This window comes from Anomaloglossus baeobatrachus, chromosome 1, assembly GCF_048569485.1.
Source record: "Anomaloglossus baeobatrachus isolate aAnoBae1 chromosome 1, aAnoBae1.hap1, whole genome shotgun sequence".
Classification (NCBI taxonomy): domain Eukaryota; kingdom Metazoa; phylum Chordata; class Amphibia; order Anura; family Aromobatidae; genus Anomaloglossus; species Anomaloglossus baeobatrachus.
Window position 1 is genome coordinate 842,270,623 of NC_134353.1, and position 24,260 is coordinate 842,294,882.

At 42.9% G+C, this 24,260-nt stretch overlaps 1 protein-coding gene across 4 annotated transcripts in view; it reads left to right on the forward strand.

The window, feature by feature from the left end:
* SSBP2 (single stranded DNA binding protein 2) overlaps window positions 1-23,512 on the forward strand; it is a 268,346-nt gene extending 244,834 nt beyond the window's left edge. For 2 of the 4 annotated variants that reach the window (XM_075325139.1, XM_075325141.1), the window contains 10 exons: window positions 756-826; window positions 7,193-7,260; window positions 8,283-8,331; window positions 10,508-10,543; window positions 14,664-14,718; window positions 15,923-15,993; window positions 17,624-17,702; window positions 19,213-19,241; window positions 19,890-19,988; window positions 22,808-23,390. In XM_075325139.1, the coding sequence (XP_075181254.1) occupies window positions 756-826; window positions 7,193-7,260; window positions 8,283-8,331; window positions 10,508-10,543; window positions 14,664-14,718; window positions 15,923-15,993; window positions 17,624-17,702; window positions 19,213-19,241; window positions 19,890-19,988; window positions 22,808-22,837 (587 nt within the window). In that variant the 3' untranslated portion in view covers window positions 22,838-23,390. Of the gene's footprint in view, window positions 1-755; window positions 827-7,168; window positions 7,261-8,282; window positions 8,332-10,507; window positions 10,544-14,663; window positions 14,719-15,922; window positions 15,994-17,623; window positions 17,703-19,212; window positions 19,242-19,889; window positions 19,989-22,807 lie in introns of all 4 variants that reach the window. The other 2 variants (XM_075325138.1, XM_075325140.1) reach the window with 2 other exon arrangements.
* Window positions 23,513-24,260: the final 748 nt, after the last annotated feature.

Genomic DNA, 24,260 nt, shown 5'->3' on the forward strand with positions numbered 1-24,260 from the left:
CCTGCAGCATGCCAAATAGTCCTAATGATAATCTACTGCTGATTAAACAGTGATTTTATGGAAGCTACACTAAGTAGCCCAGTAAGGGACACATCGCTGGAATCAGCATCTTTTTTTTTTTTTTCCTTCATCATGCTGCTCTCCAATTAGTTGACAAAAAACTGGTGAGTGACTCACTTTAAAGTGCCAGAAAACCCATTTATTGGCTCAGTGCTTTGCATATCTGAGATGCAGGCACCATGTTATGCATGATTTTCATGGGATTAGTGCCCTCTACTTTTCCAATTACTCCTCATGCCAAGTGGCAAACATGTCCATATTTCACATATCAAAAATTCTGAATGCTGCTGTTTTCAAAAGAATTTTAAAAAGAATTTTATTGACAAATGTAGCATTATGGTATATTTATTCTCTTCTCCCCCAGTGCAATTAAAATTAGTGTAATTACAATTATGGTAGATGGTCATCTGTTAGAAATGCCATTATTTTCCCCAGTCCATGGCTTTGGTAAACCACTATTCTGAGAATTGCCGGGTACATTAATAACCTCTGTAGCGTTTGTCTTTGCTTTCACGCAGTCACATTCTCATGCAGTCACCACTTTGCTGGGTCATCTCAATCCAAGGAGATGATTCTGCTAACTACTGCAAGAACGCATTTCCTAGTTTGACATTGAGTATAAATGCCAGAATAATGTCTTGGTAGATGAAAAGTGTTATCGTAATAACTTTTATCATTTCTTCTCACTACTTCAGGACATCCAAACATGGGTGGGCCCATGCAGAGAATGAGCGGCCCCCGAGGGATGGTTCCTCTTGGCCCACAGGTATGTAACCTATGGTTTAGTAGGTATTTCACTATATGAGCAAAGTTGCTGTAAAATTGTCACTCTGTTTACGAGCAAATACTCACCACACACATTTCCGTTTCCACTCAGACCCGCTCTTGCAGTCCACACAAACACACAAACCAGCGGGCACACTCACATAATGCACATAATATTCTCACCTTATCTTCTGTTCCATCGCCGGCCTCATGGTTCTTTTAGTTCACCGGTACAGGATGTGTATCAGGTAACCATCGCGACGATGGAGGAACTTCCGCTGTCAGCCGCTTCTCAAAGGCAGCGCGCTGACCAATCAGAGACGCACTGGCAGCGGAAGCTCCGGCATCAGTCGCGATGGTTACCTGATACACATCCTGTACCGGCGAACTACAAGAACCAGGAGGCCGGCGATGGAACGGAAGGTAAGGTGAGCATATGATGTGTGTGTGTGTGTACATGTGTACATGTGTACATGTGTGGGATGGCACAATAGGGCACCAGGATGGGACATTGAAGTTATGGAACGAATTGCCTGAGCTTGCATTATTTCCTATGGGAAATGTTGCTTTGCTAGACGAGTAACTTGGTTTACAAGCACAGTACTGATTGTTCTCGTAAACCAAGGTTCCACTGTATATAGAAAGACAAATGTCCAATGTGAACTTCAGCTGACGTGTACAAGAGGTAAAGGCTGATTGTCTGTATTCATCACATTATGTACAGCATTTCAGACCCACTGCACATTTTGTAACCGGCGCCATATTCAGATCTTTACACTTGGGAGACGGATTTATTATGACATTACCCAAACTGTATTGTGCCACTATTATTATGTTGTTTGAATGGTAATTCCACAGAGTTGCAAATGTCGTTTTGCGTCTTTTGGTTCCTTGGCAGATATTTGATGATCACAATTACAATGCAGAAAATCATCACAAAGCTTTTGTTTACATCCTTAAAGAATCCCAAAGGGTGAATAGATTAAAGGGCTTTAGAGGTTTACAAGTGCCACAAAACTCCAAAATGTGCTACAATCCAATAAGCCAGTTATTGAAAAAAACATTCTGCAGAGAAATTCCTGAAAAGCTCCTTTTAAGATGTCATCTTTACCTCTGCATCAGTGCTCAGTTACATGGATCGTCCTTGGAGTGAAGGTCCAGGATGTTAATGTCCTGCAGCTCATTCAAGAAGGGGTTGCCGCAAGATTTGGATTAAAGGCTAGGAACACTTTTGACATGGGAAATGATTTTACATTTTAGTGGCTGAGTTGTGTTAAAGGGAATATGTCACCAGTTTTTTTTATTTTTGAACTGATAGCATGATATAGGAGAAGTGACCCTGATTCCAACGATGTGTCATTACCTGGGCCCCTTTCACACTTCGGTTTCATATGTTCCGGAGACACTGACATACGCAGACTCATTAATATCAATGGGTCTGCACACACATCAGTGTTGTCACAAGGACCGTTTGTGTTCCGCACAGCGACAAGTCTGTTTTTCTCCGACAGCACTGATGTCACACAGCCGGCATACTAATGTGATCCGTGTGACATGTCCCGAAGAAAACACATCTTTCAACTTAAAATGACTTTCTATACTCGCCTGTCTCCAGTGCTGCTGTCTTCTGCACTATTATCGCTTTCTTCAGGGCCCGCTCATTATGCTCATGAATATTCACTGCACTGCAGACCCGGAAGCAGCAACGCAGGAGACATGAGCATCGGGGACAGGTGAGAAAGTTCCTGTTCTCCGTGTGCTATCACAGATAGCACACGGGTGAACACTAGAGTGCCAACATTACGGCACACGGATGGGCCATATAAACCTTCAACATGGACATGCAAAACACAAATGTTTTTCACAGACTTGTGAAGGGGGTCTTAGGCTATGTGCGCACTAGAGCTTTTTACCTGCGGATTTACCCGCGGATTTGCCCCGGAAATTTCTTGAGAAATGTCTGCAATCTTTGTGCAGATATTTCCCATGAAATTCAATGTGAAAAAAAAAAATAGCTGTGCGCACTGTGCGGATTTTTCTCAAGAAAATTTCTTGAGAAAATTTTCTCGAGAAACTTTCTTGAGAAAATGTGCATGTCCATTAATTTCCGCAGGTACCTGCGGTATTCCGGGGGTATTCCGCAGGTAGCAATGATGTGCGGTATACCACCGGAATAGCCGCGAATTACCTGCGGGAATGCACATCGCTGCCTGCGGTTTTGCAGGGAGCGATGTCATTATGCCAGGAAGAGGAAGCGGAGCAGAGTAAACACACACGTCGCACTCCCTGGACGCCGCACAGAAGCACTTCCGTGCGACCTCCAGGTGCCCGTGCAGTCTGTGTCCTGCTCCGGCCTCGCGGCTGCCTGCACTGCAGTGTCAGTGTCTGCCCGCAGTGTCAGCAGCCTGTCACGCTGCAGCGCAGGCAGACACTGACACAGGCAGACACTGACACTGCACTGCAGGGTGTCAGTGTCTGCCCGCAGTGTCAGCAGCCTGTCACGCGGCAGCGCAGGCAGACACTGACATCCTGCAGTGCTGGGAGCCGCGGGGATGACGATTGCTGCTGTCAGGAGGTGAGATCATTACCTGCTGTGACGACTAGCGGTGACGTCACGGGCTCTCGCGAGACTTCTGACAACGCGGCGGGCATAGAAGTCAGTGACAGCGCTTACGTCAGCAGTACAGGAGATGATCACAGAAGGTAATGATCTCATCTATGCTCCTGATGGCAGCGCTGGACATCCCCTGCAGTGACCTGAGCTGACCTATTGATGTTAGCTCAGGTCACTGCATTGCTCTCCCAGCCAATGGGGAACATTCTGTTCTTCATTGACTGGGACAGCGACTATGGTATGGATCGCCGTGCCCCCCCCCCCCCTTATTGGATTACGCCGGACGTGGAATTGATTGTGCTCTTTTCAATAAATTGGTTAAAGAGGGAATGTTTTGTGGAGTGTTTTTTCAAATAAAACTTTTTTTGTTGTCTATTTTTTAATTATTACTGACTGGGTTGGTGATGTCGGGTATCTGATAGACGCCTGACCTCAACAACCCCAGGGCTTGATGCCAGGTGACATTACACATCTGGCATCAACCCCATATATTACCCCGTTTGCCAACGCACCAGGGCGCGGGATGAGCTGGGGCAAAGCGCCAGGATTGGCACGTCTAATGGATGCGCCACTTCTGGGGCGGCTGCGGCCTGCTATTTTTAGGCTGGGGAGTGTCCAATAACAATGGACCTCCCTAGTCTGAGAATATCAGACCCCAGCTGTCCGCTTTACCTTGGCTGGTGATCCAATATGGGGGGGGACGCACGTTTTTTGTTTTAAATTATTTATATAATTTAAAATAACAGCGTGGGGTGCCCACTGTTTTGGATTATCAGCCAAGGTGAAGCTGCCAGCGGTGGTCTGCAGGCTGCAGCAGTCTGCTTTACCCTAGCTGGCTACAAAAAATGGGGGGACCTCACGTCGTTTTTTTTTAATTATTTATTTATTTTATGGCTAAATACAAGGCTAAGCACCCTTTAGTGCCACATGAAAGTCACTAAAGGGTGCCAGCTTAGAAAATGCAGGGAGGTGGAACATTATATAGGTTTTTCTCATCTATCTATCTATCTATCTATCTATCCATCTATCCCTCTATCTATGTATCTATCCATCTATCTCTCTATCTATCAATCTATCTATCCCTCTATCTATCTATTCATCTATCCCTCTATCTATCAATCTATCTATCCCTCTATCTATCTATCTATTCATCTATCCATCTTTCCCTCTATCCATTATCTGTCTATCGATTATCTTTATTATTTATTGCAGGGACAAACCTGCGGTAAATCCGCGGCAAATCCGCGGCAAAACCGCATGCGGATTTGGTGCGGATTTTTTCCGCAGGTCCGGAAATCTTTCACTGGCAGAAGTTTCTCAAGAAATTTTCACATTTCTAGTGCGCACATAGCCTTATAGTTTCAATAAAATCTGTTGTTTTTTTTTATCAGCAGGAGATTATCACTAGAGGACTGGTTGTCCCGTGCCATGTAGTTCTCCTGCTGTCTTACCCTTCCCCCACTAAATGCCAGCTGTCAGCGTAAAAAAGGCTGCCAGTCCGATCTCTGCATTCTGAGCATGCTAGATCTTCAGCGGAGAAACGGGGATTTTATGAAAACTGCAGGAACCAGTATGTTAAGTGATAAACTGCTGGAATCAGGGTCTCTGCTCCTGCATCTTGCTATTCTCAGTGACATAGCTTTTATAAAAAGAATGTCACCAAGTTTTTATCAAGTTTCATGTCAAATTTTGAATTCTTCAGTTTTGTTAAACCCCCGATAAGTAGATTGCAACTTGTTCTTAGTGTCAGACATTTCTCATGTCACTTCCAGTAATGTGCAGTGGATATGAAGTCTGTGTGTCCAGGATGCTGCTGCCTTTACCAGATGTTACGTACTGGCACAGCTTCATTTTTGTACTGATTACTCTTTTTACAGCCCATGAGGAATCTGTTATCACTTGTGCTGACACACACTGATGCTAATACTGTGTTGCAATCCCCTGCTGAGCCTTTCATAGGCTCTCACACTCTATATACTGTACATTGCCTCCGTGATCTCTCCCTGCAGGCTGTTTTCTGTGTTTTTCCCCCTTATCTACACTCTATACACTACCACCTGTTACATCATCTGCCCTCCATGAAACTATGGATGCTTTTTCCCTCTCCACACTGTGAGCGCTCATTTACAAATCCTTCCTGTTGCTATTGTTGACACTGAGTAAAGGGAGGCATAGAGGAGAGTGACCAGAAACTGCAAAAATTGCTGTAATGTTAGACCTATATGAAAAGTCTCGGGACAACCAGCTAGATGAATGAATAGTGTTATGTGTACATGTTTAAGATATGCAGCAGAAAATTCGGCTGCAAATCCTGATGTGTTGGTTGGAAAATTGCTGTATAAAGTAGGTTTTTTGTATTTTTTTATATTCGTGTTTTTATTGCATATTTTTCCCCACTTATTAGCATGGGTAGATCTACAGCAAAATAATATTTTGTTTATTATTTAGAAAATGTCTTCATTTTCTATTGAGATAAGATGTCCAGAGCCGTTAATGTATAGTCATATTGATACAGAAAATAGGATCTCTCAATTTACAGAGTAAAAGGGTTTGTATCTGTTTGAGAGAAAAAGATCAGTTTTTGCTTGTCTGGTATTGCAGCTCCGTCCCATACAAGTAAATGCGGCCGAGTAGCAGACAAGGTAACACCAAAAAACAGGTATAGAGTAAAAGTGCTATAGAGGAAAAAAAGTGCTGTAGCGGCAAAAGTGGTAGAGAGGCAAAAGTGGTAGAGAGGCAAAAGTGGTAGAGAGGCAAAAGTGGTAGAGAGGCAAAAGTGGTAGAGAGGCAAAAGTGGTAGAGAGGCAAAAGTGGTAGAGAGGCAAAAGTGGTAGAGAGGCAAAAGTGGTAGAGAGGCAAAAGTGGTGGAGAGGCAAAAGTGGTGGAGAGGCAAAAGTGGTAGAGAGGCAAAAGTGGTAGAGAGGCAAAAGTGGTAGAGAGGCAAAAGTGGTAGAGAGGCAAAAGTGGTAGAGAGGCAAAAGTGGTAGAGAGGCAAAAGTGGTAGAGAGGCAAAAGTGGTAGAGAGGCAAAAGTGGTAGAGAGGCAAAAGTGGTAGAGAGGCAAAAGTGGTAGAGAGGCAAAAGTGGTAGAGAGGCAAAAGTGGTAGAGAGGAAAATGTACTATAGAGGAAAATGTACTATAGAGGAAAATGTACTATAGAGGAAAATGTACTATAGAGGAAAATGTACTATAGAGAAAAGTACTATAGAGAAAAGTACTATAGAGAAAAGTACTATAGAGAAAAGTGGTGCTGTTTAGAAAAAAGGCAAACATTCATCCTAATCGCATTCATCCTGTTAATGGAGGAGCTAGGGCAAAAGTGGCCAATTTTTTTTTTTTTGTTATTTTATCCCCGCTGCTCCTGAGTGTTCTGCGTCGTCTTCTTTTTTTTCTATAAAATCCTACATACGGTTCCAAAGATATCAGATTTTCTATTTGGTGCAACTTTTTATGCTCTTTACAAGGAGGTGTGGCTCGCAGGAGTCTAAGGAGGTGTGTCTTTAGGCCCTGCATTATTACCCTGCAAGCCACACCCCCTTGTAAAGTCTATAAAAGCATGCACTTTTTTCCAAGTGTTTATAATTGTTTGCTCGCTGTATGGCGGCCTTCTGCTGTGGTGTATTGTGTGTGTGTTTAGGTGCTGTCAGCCGACATCTGTATGGCGTCCATTAATGTACTGTCCTTTCTTTCTCCTTTCCTCTTTGGTTTTGTTTTTTTGTTTTGTGGTAGTCTGACCCTTGGTTATCATTGCAGAGCTACGGAGGTGGGATGCGACCACCACTGAATGCACTTGGTGGTCCAGGGATGCCTGGGATGAATATGTAAGTGGACTGCACCAACTCCCCATTAATAGGGGCATTTACTTGACCTGTGTTGGTTTCCTGAATCGCTTTAGCTCCATGAAGGTGATCTGTAGAGGTTTAATAAATGAACAAATGATATCTAATGTGCATTATTGTTTAGTCATTTGATAATTAGTTGTATTGCTTAAACGGTTTAATGGGTTTTCCCACAAACGACGTTAATCAACGTTAAGTTGATTTTAATTAATAGATCTTGGAAAAATAATAATTTCCACAATTGGATGTGTTAAAAAAAAATGTTCCTGTGCTATGTTATATACAGTATGTGTCTGTCCCTGCTGTGTACTGTGTAACGGCCGTGTCTGACCGTAGAGGTACATGGTCTGATCATACCACATCTCCTGGGGCGGGGAGAACGCAAACAAGAGTAGAAAGACATTACAGCAGAGGCTCATAGAAAATTCTTTTTGTGAGGTAAAACATTTCCCTGCTTGTTAAAAAAAAAAAAAAAAAAAAAGTTTTAGCTCAAAAAATTATTTGCAATCCCATGCTGTAATGTCTTTATACTTTTTTGTTTCCTCCCCGACGCAGGAGATTTTGTGTGATCAGACCATGTCCCTGTGCGGTCAGACACGGCCATTACACAGTACACAGCAGGGACACATATATAAGATTATCTCAGCACTGGAACATTTAATATAAACACATCCAATTGTGGAACTTATTATTCCAAGATCTATGGATTAAAATGAACTTTGTGGGAAAATCTCTTGAAGGCTGGGGCTACAAGGGGAGCTTTTTTTGCTAGGACTGAATTCACATGTCCATGTCTCATGGTCTGTATACAGACTGCAATGCCTGCACTGACCACAGCTCTCCTGACCTAGTCTAACAGCCTCATGTATGCCACCTGTAAACCTTTCAATAAGTTAACATTGGAAATATGGAATAGAAAAACGTTTGGTGGGTTTTTTTTTTCTTTTTTGTTCTGATATTTTGGTAATTGTTTTGATAATGATGATCTTTGTTTTAATATTCAGGGGTCCGGGTGGCGGAAGACCATGGCCCAACCCTGGTAGCGCAAATTCAGTGAGTATATACTTATTTGATATATTTTTCGTCTGTTAGTTTAGTCCACATATTTTATTTTTTTTTATTAGACTTTTAAAATGATTATTGACTTCTTTTATATTATTCTATGTAAATGAGGCCTAACCGATCTCATTATAGCATTACTAGAATGTAAGCTCTGTTAACAAGACAGACCTATTAGAATAATTCTATAACCTGAGTGACAACGGAAATATGGCATATGACGCAACACACCACAAACAATGGGTACACCAGGGACACTTTAACAATGGTGGGCTCTAGCACTAGTGAGGGGGAAGATGGGACACTTCCTTCTATCACCTGCAGCTGTACTTTACACTTCTAGCCAGTCCCTATACAGGTTCCGCACCTGTCGCTGAACAGGATACCTGAGCCTCTGGCAGACCCTGTACTAGCTGTGCTTAGTGAGCTGGCAGGTGAGGGACACTAGTCCCACCACCACACTAATAACACACCAGGGGAAGGAAATACAGATGGGAAAAACAACAACAACAGACAGCTGCAGTCAGCAACAGGACTGCAGCCTACACAGCAACTTTCAGAGAGGGCTCCACCAGCTCCATCCATTTCCTGTCCAAGCATCCAAATGAATGTACGTAACCAGCACTTTCTACTGGGAGCGGAGGGTATCTATAGAGACTGGGAGTGGTCCAAACCGGAAACACCTCGGAAGGTAATGAGAAGGCTTACTGGCAAGGAATACTGACATTAAAAGCTGCTTTACACACAACGATTTATCGTGCGATCGCATGTGCAACGTGACACGCCCAGATCGTATTTACAATTTGCCGGTATCGCTTATAGGTCGTTTATTTGCTGTAACACGTAACGATCTCAAAATCGACGCATCAGCGATCAACAATATATTGTTGGACCCAGGCGGTCATTTGAATGTTGTTCGATGTTGTCAGGGTGTGAAACGGAGCAATATGTCGGCTGCTTCCCCAAAACGGACAATTTTTTTAAAAAAATGAACGACGTGTCAACGATCCACGATTTTCATCCTATTTGCGATCGTTCGGAGTCGCTGGTAGGTGTCACACGCAACGACGTCACAAACGATGCCGGATGTGCGTCACTGAATCAGTGACCCCGACGACATATCTCCCGATAATTTTACGATAAATTTCCAAAAGGAAAGAGAAAACATTGAATCTGCAGAGTCTCACAAGGCAAAAAGACTCTGGCCCAGAATCTGTCGCTAGTCTCTTACTATAGAAGGTGTTGACCGTATCATTATATAAGTGCCATTGTTGCCATTTTGGATGCTAAAAGACTAAAGGCCCCGTCACACACAGAGATAAATCTTTGGCAGATCTGTGGTTGCTGTGAAATCATGGACATATTGTTCCATTTGTACACAGCCACAAACCTGGCACTGATTGTCCACAATTTCACTGCAACCACAGATCTGCCGCAGATTTATCTCTGTGTGTGACAGGGCCTTTAGTGTCACCACCGGTGCCATTGAGTCTTCGGGGCCAGACTTGTATGAAGTGTGCACTTCTTTTAGGCTTCCCTTTGGGTTATCTATGATCCTTCTATATTCGGCTCTGTTGATGTTGCTCTTGAGTTTTCTGGTGGTGGCTTTCCAGACATGGCTTTGGTTGAACGTTGCCAATAGGCTCTCATTATAAAAAAGAAAGGATATTATACATTTTTTTTGAGGAGGGTGAAGGGTAGATGAGTTTTATTTTTAATGTATCAAGCTTAACGATGCAGAACAGCTTGGTGTTATCAAACGGACATCCTTTTTGGCTTATATGCAGGTCCTCCAATGACATTCCACATAAGATCTTTTCTTGTTTAACCTAGTTCATACACGTGATTTGAACACCGCCTATCGTGGTCGCTGCCGGTTATTACTCCATATTTTTGTGACTGCAGACGGGTGGTCCCTTCCTCACCAGGCCAAGGCTTTTAGGTTCCTTTACCCACCGAGATTGCACTTGCCCGTAATTCCACTCCTTCACATAAGAAGCAGCTGCTGTAATGCGACACGTGCGGCCACTTCCCTTTAATATCCATGTGGACTAATCTAACTAAAGAGGACAATATGCCCTGCAAGAAAAATGTCCCCAACAAGGAAAGCAATCAATAGATGTTCTCTCTGAACAATAAAAGAGTAACTTTGATTTTTATTTGCTTTTAGATACCCTACTCGTCTGCGTCTCCTGGGAATTATGTAGTAAGTTCATCTGGTTTTGTTTGCTCATTGGAATTGATGTTACATTTTATTTAGTCAAAGAAATAGTTATCCAGATGTTAAGAGGAGCCCTTGAGTATTGTCTGCGGAGTGAACATCTGAGCCGAGCTCCGCTGTTTTGTCTGACGTTTAATGTGCATATGTTGATATTCGTTTGAAGAACAGTTACCAATCTGCGCACAGATGCAGGGAGAGCCAGGCTTTCCTACATAATACCATCCGCCGCATACATGTGACTGTTAAAAGGTACTTCAGAATCATTTGTAACAATGAGGAGCTCAAAAACCCATTGATTAACTCCACCGTTTTGCTGCAGAAGAATCCACTAATGTGGTCAGTTTATGGAGAAGCAATAAAACTACTGGCGTGGAGACCATAGAAAGCAACAGTTTTCCGTTCCGCTTATAGAATTTAAAGATGCCTTTTATAGTCACATTTAACCACTTCTTTCTTGCCTGATTAGTTGTAAAGTTTACAGAAAGTTTTATTTACCAGCGCATAACCTGATAAAAAGTTTCAGGATAGCGTTAAAAAAAAAAAAAAGAGAGAGAATTTCCCATTATATTTACTCATCCTTCGTCTTAGGCGCCCTAATAATTATATATCATTGTATTTTTTTATTTACCTTCTACTATTCACTAAACGGTGGCCCTTACTTTATATCCCTGGGGCTTCCCATGTTACCAAAATGCCGTATTGGCTGATGAGACCGCAAGAAATGTTACATCTCGGATTAGTTCTGATTTTACCTCGTAATAAGGAGTTGCCGGCATTTTTCAATAAGCACCAAAATAATTGTTAATAAGCCAGGGCAAAGGCAAGTTGTCACCTAAAAATATTATCTTCTTCCCATTTTTTTTATTTTTTTATAGTTAATGGGCATTAATAAGCCATACCTACATTATTAATATCTATTGATTGCTCAGCTGTATTTTCCAGTAAACCTAATAAGCCCCCTCTCCAGATCATGATGATATGGGCAGTTAATAACTTTGGCTTGTGGTATTATACATTATTTCTGCTCCATAGGTTCCTGTAGGGGGTGATGTTTGATACGACGCTAACCTTTGGGTACACAGCCCAAATAGTGGTTTCATGTCATCATCTGAGTTAGTTGTTTACACTCACAAACCTTTACATCCTTGGTGCTTCATATATATATATATATATATATATATATATATATATATATATATATATATATATATATATATATATATATATATATATATATATATATATATATATACTAGAAGGTGGCCCGATTCTACGCATCGGGTATTCTAGAATTTACGTATTGTGTAGTTCATGTATGATTTTTGTTATATATATAGATGTTGTTGTGTGTAGTTACGAAGTGTTTGTGTAGGGCGCTGTACATGTTCTGAGTGTCGCGGGGGGTGAGAGCGGTGTTGTATGTGTGTTGCGTGTGTTGCGTTGTTTGTGGAGCGCTGTGTGTCTGTCGCGTTGTGTGTGTGTTGCGCGGTTTGTGTGGGTGTGGTGTGTTTTGGGGGGAGGTATGTTTTGAGCAATGTGTGTGTTGTGCAGTATGTGCGTATATTTGTGTGTGCAGCGTTGTCTGTGTGTGTGGGTGTCTGTGTAGGGCGTTGTTTGTGATTCCTAGTGTGTGTGTGTTGTGCAGTGCGCGTGTGTGTGTGTGTTGGGGGGAGGTGTGCACCTCCCATCGTGCTCCATCCCCCATGCTGCGCACTCCCCATCGTGCTCTATCCGCCATGCTGCACACTCCCAAACGTGCTCCATCCGCCATGCTGCGCACTCCCAAACGTGCTCCATCCGCCATGCTGCGCACCCCCTATCATGCTCCATCCGCCATGCTGCGCACTCCCAAACGTGCTCCACCCGCCATGCTGCGCACTCCCAAACGTGCTCCATCCGCCATGCTGCGCACTCCCAAACGTGCTCCATCCGCCATGCTGCGCACTCCCAAACGTGCTCCATCCGCCATACTGCGCACTCCCCATCGTGCACCATCCGGCATGCTGCGCACTCCCAAACGTGCTCCATACGTCATGCTGCGCACTCCGAAACGTGCTCCATCCGCCATGCTGCGCACTCCCAAACGTGCTCCATCCGCCATGCTGCGCACCCCCCATCATGCTCCATCCGCTTAGGAGTGCGCAGCATGCCGGATGGTGCACGATGGGGAGTGCGCAGTATGGCGGATGGAGCACGTTTGGGAGTGCGCAGCATGGCGGATGGAGCACGTTTGGGAGTGCGCAGCATGGCGGATGGACCACGTTTGGGAGTGCGCAGCATGGCGGATGGACCACGTTTGGGAGTGCGCAGCATGGCGGATGGACCACGTTTGGGAGTGCGCAGCATGGGGGATGCAGCACGATGGGGAGTGCGCAGTATGGCGGATGGAGCACGTTTGCTCAGCCTCTCTCCTTCCAGCCTCCCTCAGCATCAGCCCCCCCCTCCCAGCCTTCCCCAAGATCAGCCTCTCTGCTCCCAGCCTCCTCCAGCACGCCGTGCTCCTCTGCCGACACTCACCCACACCCGATCGCATCCACTCACCCACACAACCGATCGCATCCACTCACCCACACAACCGATCGCATCCACTCACACACACAACCGATCGCATCCACTCACACACACAACCGATCGCATCCACTCACACACACACCCGATCGCATACACTCACACACACACCCGATCGCATCCACTCACCCACACACCCGATCGCATACACTCACACACACACCCGATCGCATACACTCACACACACACCCGATCGCATACACTCACACACACACCCGATCGCATACACTCACACACACACCCGATCGCATACACTCACACACACACCCGATCGCATACACTCACACACACACCCGATCGCATACACTCACACACACACCCGATCGCATACACTCACACACACCCGATCGCATACACTCACACACACACCCGATCGCATACACTCACACACACAGACACTGATGATATTGCACATACGCGCTGATACTCACAACATCCGGGGATATCACATGCTTCTGGCCATGTGATCCTCCGTCAGGTCCTGGAAGCTCACAGCACAATATCGCCGCCGAGAAGCAAGCGATATCCCAGGATGTTGTGAGTATGTGGATGCGATGTGATGTGTGAGGTGTGTGTGAGTGTGATCTGATTTGTGTGTGTGTGTGCTGTTATGTTATGTATGTTCTGCAGCTGCAGGACCTTGATGTGTGGATGCGATGTGATGTGTGTGTGAGGTGTGTGTGAGAGTGAGTGTGAGCCGGTGTACACTGGTAACTATGATACACATCGGGTAACTAAGGGACCTTAGTTACCCGATGTGTATAATGGTTACCAGCTTTCACGGCCTCCGTTAAGATCCCAGCATCGCAAGGTTATGTCTGGCGCTGCCGGGATCCTGACGGAGCCGGTGTAGAAGCAAGCGATATCCCAGCATGTTGTGAGTGTGTGGATGTGATGTGTGAGGTGTGTGTGAGGTGTGTGTGTGTACTCACCTGGGAATCGGAGCCCCGTGTCAGTTGGGCCACAGCGAGCGTGCATTGCGTGAGGGGGCGGGGCCTGCAGAGAGCCGGGGCGAGAGGCCAATCCGTGTGGGGGGGCGGGGCCATGGCGAGCCCAGCGGCCAATCAGCTTTGTGTCACCGTAAGGACACAATTTCGGAGCATGACAGACAGACAGACAGATAGACAGACAGACAGACAGACAGACAGAATAAGGCAATTATATATATAGATATATACATACATATATATATACATATATATATATATATATATATATATACATATACATACATACATGCATACAGTGCCTACAAGTAGTATTCAACCCCCTGCAGATTTAGCAGGTTTGATAAGATGCAAATAAGGTAGAGCCTGCAAATATTATATATATATATATATATATATATATATATATATATATATATATATATATATATATATATTGTACGAACAAAAAGAAATAAAACCACAACCCGGCACAGTTTCGGGGTTTTTTGTGTTATGGATTTTTATTTTTTAAGTTATATATTATATACTTGATAAGTAGCTGTGTACACGACTGTGTATAAACCATCTCATAAATGTTGTCTCTGCAGGGCCCTCCTGGGGGTGGTGGACCTCCGGGAACACCAATTATGCCCAGTCCAGCAGGTAGGTTCTTCTTCCTTGTGCAATTACATTTATATTGAAATGTATCCACTCTCCAGAGAGGATAGGTAATACATATCCGATCACTGGGACCTCCATTGATCACTAGAACTGGGGTCCCAAGTGCCTTATTCCTACGTACTGGATGATCATGGTAAGGAGGAGGTTTATAGACTCCATTTAATAGATGTGAAATGTTTTGAAGGAAACCTGTCGGGTCCCCACTGCCTCCAACCCGGCAACATTCACACCTTTATGCCCAAAGTCCCTCCCTAACCAGCCCTGTATAACGCTATTCACTAATATGAATCTTTAAAAAACGACTTATAAAGCTTGCATTCCCTATGCTAATTAGGTCTTTGTTTAGTCGAAGGGGCGTTACTTTCCCAGACTATTCGTCCCTTTATCCATGTTATCACACACCTGTGAGCGTGATAACAACATGATTTCCACAAGCCGGCGTCACTGCCAGCTAATGGAAATCTCGCACATGCACGTGGCTCATTTCAGCCACTTCAGTTATCTTCAGAAGCAGAATGGACGCTTCCCGGCTTCATTATGCGTGCTGCGCATGACCAGAAGTGCAGAATACAGTTCACATACACATCTTCGGAACCTCTGGTCCTGCGCAGTGCACCTAATAAAGCCGGGTAGCATACGCCCAGCTTCAAAGGCATACTGACGAGGCCGAAATGAGCCGAGCGCATGCGCAAAAGTTTCTAGGAGCTAGCGGTAACATAATAACATGGAAAAAGGAACAACTAGTCGGGAACTAATGCAGCACCTTCAACAAGTCAAAGCCATAATTAGCATAGGGAAAAGGAGATTTATAAGTAGTTTGGGTTTTTTGTTTTTTTTTTATTAAACATTCAGATTAGTGAATAGCGTTATACAGGGCTGGGTAGGCAGGGAATTTAGGCATACAGGTATGAATGCTGCTGGGTTGGAGGCATAGGGGAGGACCTAACAGATTCCCTTTAAAGAGTTGTCCAGTATTAGAAAAATATGACTTTCTTTCAGAAATAGTACTGTGCCCGACCATAGATATTGGAGCTTAGCTGCATCCCCTTCAATATGGCTGAGCTGCAATACAAGATACAACCTGTGTTTTTCTAAATATTGACTCCCCTTCCCCTATTCTGTTCAGTGTTGCTGTATCTGAGACTATGCCCTTATTTTATACATTACTTGTATGCTCCTATTTCAGATTCCACAAATTCTGGAGACAATATGTACACATTAATGAATGCAGTACCTCCTGGCGCCAACAGACCTAATGTAAGTTGGGGATAGATTTTAATTATATGTATATAATTTTAATAATCACCTCGAAGAGGTAAGCCATACCCAGTTGTCTGTGTGCCTTTCATGTCATACATTGTACTGTAACTGTATAAGGCAGAGGTGAGCAATACATTTTTCCAAGGGGGACACACTAGAGACCGTGATTGTTGGGGGGGGCCGAACCTATAGGCTGAAATTAATCCTGCTCAATATTTAGATTAAGATGTTAATTATACTTATTGTTTTATATTAAGTGTATCACTTAATATTGAGCAGACGCAAGTATGCTGACACCCCCTGTATACTGTAGGAGTCCACACAGAGCACCCCTAGATACAGTACAAGCCCACAAATAACCCCTTATATACAGTATGAGCCCTCACATAGCCCCCCATTTATACAGTGTGGGCTCTCACATAGCCCCCTATATATAGTATGATCCCCTACATGTCCCCTTTAAATAGTGTGAGCTGCCACATCGCTATATATATATATATATATATATATATATATATATATATATATATATATATATATATATATATATATATATATATATATATATATATATATATATATATATATATATATACATACCTACCTACCTACCTACCTACCTACCTACCTACCTACCTACCTACCTACCTACCTATCTATCTATCTATCTATCACACACACACACCTTTATATGTGTAAACAGTCAGTTTCTCCCGGAGCTGAGGGGCAGTTGAATGGGAGCAAGGTGAGTATGTGTAGTTCTATCTATCTATACCTTTTTTATTTATATATATATATATATATATATATATATATATATATATCATACATATGCACAGTACAGACCAAACATTTGCACACACCGTCTCATTCAAAGAGTTTTCATTATTTTCACGTCTCTGAAAATTGTAGATTCACATTGAAGGCACCAAAACTATGAATTAACACATGTGGAATGAAATACTTAACAAAAAGTGTGAAACAACTGAAAATATGTCTTATATTCTAGGTTCTTCAAAGTAGCCACCTTTTGCTTTCATTACTAACTCTTAAAGCTCATCAAGAGAATGCCAAGAGTGTGCAAAGCAGTAATGAAAGCAAAAGGTGGCTACTTTGAAGAACCTAGAATATAAGACATATTTTCAGTTGTTTTACACTTTTATGTTAAGTATTTCATTCCACATGTGTTAATTCATAGTTTTGATGCCTTCAATTTGAATCTACAATTTCAGAGTCGTGAAAATAAAGAAAACCCTTTGAATGAGAAGGTGTGTCCAAACTTTGATCTGTAATATATATATATATATATATATATATATATATATATATATATATATATATATATATATATATATATATATATATATATATTTGGTGAAAGAAGGAGCCAGGAGCTCCATCCTCCACCAATGTATTCACTGCTATCTGCATCTTGGGGATGTGGATAGTGGTGATATTGGGACACAGACGGGGGTGGACATGGTGTGGCTACTGGGCCACTGTTTTTAGCTCTTCACCTGTGCCGGTCCACGCTTTGCCCAGGTCTGGGTATAAGAAATAGATTATAGCTTTGTATATTTTCAGAAGAACACTGTTGTACTTGATTTCTTTTTTACTTTTATACTAGTTCCCTATGGGGCCTGGATCAGATGGCCCAATGAGTGGATTAGGTGGGATGGAACCGCATCACATAAATGGCTCATTAGGTAAGTGCAGCCGTGATGGCTCTGAAGCTGTAGTTTTTAGATGGTCTTTAAAGCATGTGTGGTAGACGTGGTACAGTCATGCTATTTGTACTAGTTTCACATCTAGCTGCATCTTTGTCCACAGCAACCAATCAGAGCTCAGCTTCACTGCTGATAGCTGCACTCTGGTTGCTATAGGCAACCATAACAATCTACATGTGAGGCAAATTTCATAAAGGAGGCCCCAGTTACTTCTGTCCTCGTTATTGACAGTTGTTGCTATAATTACAGACTTAAGAGCCAGTTATCAGGTTGCCCCACCTTAGTGACTATATGGCTGCTGCTCCTTTAAGACCGACTCTTTGGGCTCCATCTCTTTAATTCTTTAAGACCTGTTGTGCAAAAACTGTGGTTTTATATTCAAGGGGCTTCACACAGATTATCTGATATGTGTAATTTGGAGACTTTGACTTGTACAGCCGCTGTGTATTACCGTACATAGCAGACTGCAGAATGAGTTAACACGTAACTCAGTTAGTGAGCTAGATCTGTTCGCAGCCTCAGTGACCTTAGGAATACATACCCAGCTAACTCGTTCTGTAGCCGCTACAGTGGGGAAAATAAGTATTTGATACATGACAAGTTTTCCCACGTACAAAGAATGGAGAGGAATGTAATTTTTATCATAGCTACACTTCAACTGTGACAGAATAAAAAATAATCCAGAAAATCACATTGTATGATATTTAAATAATTAATTTGCATTTTATTGCATGAAATAGGTATTTGATACAATAGAAAAACAAACTTAATGTTTGGTACAGAAACCTTTGTTTTCAGTTACAGATGTCGGACGTTTCCTGTAGTTCTTGACCAAGTTTGCACACACTGCAGCAGGGATTTTGGCCCAATTCTTCATACAGATCTTTCAGGTTTCGGGGATGTCACTGGGCATTATTGAGTTTCAGCTTCTTCAAAATATTTTCTATTGGGTTGAGGTCTGGAGACTCTGGCAAAGCCATTCCAGGATCCAAACTATGAAAGAGAAACATGCTTATAAAAAGACCAGTCCAGCAAAACCTCCATTTTTGAAAAATCAGCGTTTTAATTTGTCCAAATGAGGCTGAAGCCTACAGTAGATCTGAAGCCTCTGTCACTGCAGCTCTATTCCCCACTCAGTGCCACCATCTCATGTGAGACTTCAGGCGGTAAAAGAGCCAACAGTCAAGCAGGGTGGGGAAAAGAGCTGGAGTGACAGAGGCTTCAGATTTACCATAGTCTTTAAGTCTCATTTGTATATCCATGCAAAGACTGATCTCTCAGTTATGGAGGAACAGACGGCTATGTAAAGGTACTCCTGGACTTGTAAGAGCTATATGCATATATAATTTGCCCTCAACCTCAAACATGAGAAGAAAGAGTGACTACTACGGTACTTACTGGTTAACTACCTACTGACTGTTGTGTTGTTGTCAGGTGATTGTACATTGTGTTATTACCTTACATTTCTAATTATTTCCTTGTATTGTAGGCTCTGGGGACATGGACAGTATTTCCAAGGTAAGGCCACTTTCTGAATAGCATGGAATCACCAATGATGAGACCTGCTCTTCTTTGTGTGCACATTTTTTGCATACTGTTCCTCTAACATTGAAGAAACGAATATGAAAATCACTAGACCTACTAGAGCAAGTGCCACTAAATGTCCATTAATCATCTTTACACAATTAATTTTCAACGCTAAGATTGCCTGATTTGGCTGCCAGCCTGTTATATGAGGGTCCTGGCCAGATGATTGTCCCGAGATATTAAGGATTCGGTATGTCGGATTTTGACCGCTGATCCTTTTGCTCTCCTTGAGATGAGCTGCCGCCAGAGGTTCTTGTAAAGAGCATTGGTTCACTCCACTGTATGCGAGGGATGTCTCAAATATCTGCTTTCCAAACCATTGGCTGAACCATGTTGAATTTGGTAATTGGTGGTCAGCTGAACTAGTGAAACAGTGGTAAGAGGACCTAAAATACATGTATGGCGTATGCTGTGACAGATCCACATTATCAATGAATATTGTAGTTCTTCAGGGAGATATATACACTCATGCTCATACTGAATTCCTGGACGCTGATGCTTGTGTCCCTTCATGTAGCACACAAATCCCTTAATCTGGAGGCTCTACCTCACATAACATTTATTTCTCAAATTCCACAGAACTCTCCGAACAACATGAGCCTGAGTAACCAGCCAGGCACACCACGGGATGACGGAGAAATGGGTGGAAACTTCTTAAACCCCTTTCAGAGCGAGAGTGTGAGTGTCGTATGTCCTGTTTATCATAACGTATTAATTATATGGCATTTGATAGAAATATCCCAAATATTTATAGACTTTGATCATCTGCTTTTGTACAAAATTAGCCTCATTGGCACTAACCATTAGTTTCTCAATGTATTCCCTATTTGAGATCATGGAAATAATGAGGAACATTTACTATGCTATGAATTCTGCCCCAGTTTACGCCAAATCTCTTCATTACATGCCTTGTGCCACATTTATTATTTGATTTAAACATTTTAGGCCCAATTCATCAAGACTGTCATTGTGTACATCAGTCTTGAAGACCTGGGTGCTTCTTTAAGATACACTTAAATCATGAAGAGGTCGCACCATTGCCAGAAACGTTTCCCCAGTAACCGATCTGAGTACATTTCTGGTGTAATTTATCATAAATTATTTGGGGGGGCTTGGTCATGCCTTGTCCTGCAACTTTTCTGAAAGTAGGTAGAAGTGGCCTGGGGTGTCCTAAAAACACTAAAAGTCACAAAATATTTGCCCAACTTAGTTATCCAAAATGTTTGTGTTATTTTAAGAGGTTTACTATTTAATTCTGCTGACGAATGATGAATCTGGGCCTATTTTGTTCCTCATTTGACTGTGTAGCTTGGCTGAGTGGGGAAGAGGATATGGTCTAAGCTGCAAAACCATGCGTCAAAAATGTCAAACCAATAGGTGGTGTAAACTTAGATTTTGTGTATCTTTAAACTGTCTAGTCTATCACTATCAACCAGCATAAACCACTGTGATAAATTTGGCTCATTATTGTACACTGCTTAAAGAGAATCTGGCAGTAGATTTTTCCTATGTAATCTGAAGACAGCAGGAGTTAGGGGCTTAGACACAGATTTCAGATATGTGTCCTCTATTAAGCTGGGTTCACACATAGCGACAGCGACATCGCTGTTACGTTACCATTTTCTGTGACGTAACAGCGACCTTGTAAGTCGCTGTTATGATCGCTGCTTAGCTGTCAAACACAGCGACGCAGCAGCGATCATAACGTCGCTACATGTGCAGAGAGCAGGGAGCCGCGCACACTGCTTAGCGCTGGCTCCTTGCTCTCCTAGCTACAGTACACATAGGGTTAATTACCCGATGCCCTGATGTGTACTGCAGCTACATGTGCACAGAGCAGGAGCCGGCTCTAGCAGCAAGAGCGCCGGAGGCTGGTAACGAAGGTAAATATCGGCTAACCAGGGAAAGGTCTTCCCTTTGTTACCCGATGTTTACAGTGGTTACAGCTTTCCGCAGCGTCCAGATGCCGGCTCCTGCTCTCTGCTCGCTTCATTTCGTCGCTCTCTCGCTGTCACACACAGCGATCTGCGCTTCACAGCGGGAGAGCGACGACGAAAAAATGAAGCAGGACATTCAGCAACGAGCAACGACCTCACAGCAGGGGCCAGCTCGTTGCTGGATGTCACACACAGCGACGGGACGTCGCTGCAACGTCACAGAAAATGGTGACGTAGCAGCGACGTCGTTGTCGTCGTCGCTGTGTGTGACACCACCTTTAGACTGTGCTGTTGTTTTCATACAATGATTGTTTTATCACCAGGAGATTATCACACTACACACGCCTACCCTTCCTCTCATAAGCCGCTCACTGTCAATAGACAATGTACGCAGAAAGCTGTGGTGTAAAGTGGGGTTAACCATCTGAGCTCTGCTACATCTAAAAGTTCTGATTGTGTCACAACTGCTGCACCCGATAAACTAAGTGACACATCGCTAGTGTCTCCTTTGCTGCACTATGCTGCTTTCAGATAAAGTAGCAAAAACTTGGTGACATATTCCCTTTAAAAATTAGCTTTCACATCTCTACCTCATGCAAATAAAATTGATATACCTTTAAGGAAAAGTTACCATCCTATAGACATTCCTTCCATATAAAATGACTTTCCACCCTTCATGTACTTGAATTTTTTTTTTTAATTTAAACTCTTCACGACCAAAGACGTACTGATCAGCAGATTTGTGCGGCTATCAGGCACAGGTGGATCTCTGATCCACCTGTGCCTGTTAACCCCTTAGATCGCTCTGTCAAATTCTGAGCACAATCTAAATCGTTCCGGCTGGGATCCCACTATATCCCGCCGCCATCACTGTATTCCGACGCGATCACAGGGCGCCAATGGGTTGGCATCGCAGCTTAGGGTCAAATGATGACCAATGTTGCTCCCATGATGTGTTTCCTGTGAATGCCAGCAGAGCGCCAGCACTCACATTACAACAGCCTTTCTCCTGATCAGAGCACTGCTTGAAGCATCACTCTCATCAGGAGAAGCGATTGGACTGTGCAGTGATAAAGTGCCCTAGTAGGGGGTCTAGTATAATTAATAAAGCAGCAGCCAGGGTCATGTGATCTCCGCTGAGTTATAGGAATAGTGCCCAAATTGATGAAACAAGATATTTCAAAATATACTTAATTTAGTCATCACAGTAGATGGGTAAAATATATAAGTAGTGGACAACTTCTTTAACTTTATTCCTCCTGGCAGTCTTGAGCTTTCAGTCAAAGGGGTGGGCTGGCGCAACTTCAGTCACCGCTCAGTGCATAGTGAGCTGCCGCGGTCACTGCTCCCCCAGCACTGACTGACAGCTGGGTCTAAAGACACAAGGACTCCCTACTTGAACTCTGAAGAGGAAGATGCTACCCCTCTGTGAGAGAAGATGCTTCTCCAGGGAGGGCAAGAACATGTATGCTCCGTATATATTAAAGTACACATAAATACATAATATCGTATATAGAGACAGACTTTCCTAATCCTTGATTTGTTTTTCTTTCTCCACAGTATTCCCCTAGCATGACAATGAGTGTGTGATTCATCATCATGTCTCGTCATGAAGACTGCAGTGAGTTAGCCCTCTTCACAGATCTGCCCTTGAGGAGACCTATTCATCACCATGCCATTTAACTTAAGGATCCTGGTCCCCCGTCACACAAAACCTTTTTATTTTTTTCGATATCTTGCCATTTACCCTGTTTGTGAAGAAGCGGGTCCAAGCGTAAACTCAAGCGACTGTAAAGAGTGGCATATGTAAAAATTTGCCCTAAACAGAACTGCAATTTATCATCTGTACATATATATATAAATATATATAAATATATATATATTCCCACAGGACATTGTAAAAGGATATTATCACATGCCATCTTAAGTAGCGAGACATAGAGACTTCTGTTCCATCTTTTTTTTTTTCCACGTTTACATTTTTGAATTACAAATTGTCGCATTTTCTCCCTGAACTATTTTGTGCTGTGTATATCACTGCTTAATAAGTTATTTTTTAAGGTAAACTCAAATGTTGTTCTGGTTTTTGTAAATGTCTGCAATCATGGATAGGAATAAAATGCTTATGAGTGCTTTTATTAAATTGCTTTTGATACAAGTTATCCTATGAATAACTGACTGATGGGTCTGGGAAATTCAATTATGTCATTTGAGAGACTTGTGTAAAGGTGCAATTTTGTATATAAAAAATGAAAAATTCAAGAACGACACAAGGACTTGATTATTTTAGTGCTTTGGAGACATTATACATATTTTTCATTTTCAAATTTGTTAATCTAACAAATATGATAACAAACAGAAATAAAGCAACTTATTTTCTTATTACAGCGTAAACCCTAAAATATAGACTTTACATATTAAGAATCCGTATTGTGCATACAGATCATTTCTTTAGAAGATACAGTTTTTTACATCCTATCCTATACATACTTTCTACATGTACACGCTTTCTATACAATGTAAAGTAGTCAGTGTGCAGCTTGTATAACAATGTACATTTAATGTGCCCTCTAAATAACCCAACACACAGCCATTAAGGCTATGTGCCCACGGGGGAAAGTGTCCTGCAGTTATATCCGCAGGACATTCCGCAGGAGCTCCCAGAAAACCGCAGCACAACTTTTTCTGTTTCCATGCTGCGGTTTTATTGCGGAATGTCCTGCGGATATGGTGCTGGCATTCTGCATTGAGGATACAGTACCATGGCTTCGGCACTGCATGCTCAATGCAGAACAAGTGCTGAGTGATCGGGGCGTTCTTACCTCCATCATGCAGCACTTCACTTTCCGGCTGTCTGTCAGCGTCTGCACTGTGCAGGAGAAGGTGGGCGGGCCTGAACTAGCTCTGGCTGTCACATGACCGGAGCTCGTGCAGGCCCCGCCCACCTCCTGCTTCCTGCTCCTAGCTCCACTGCCGTGACGTCTTCTGCACCGGAAGAAAGTGACGGGTGTCT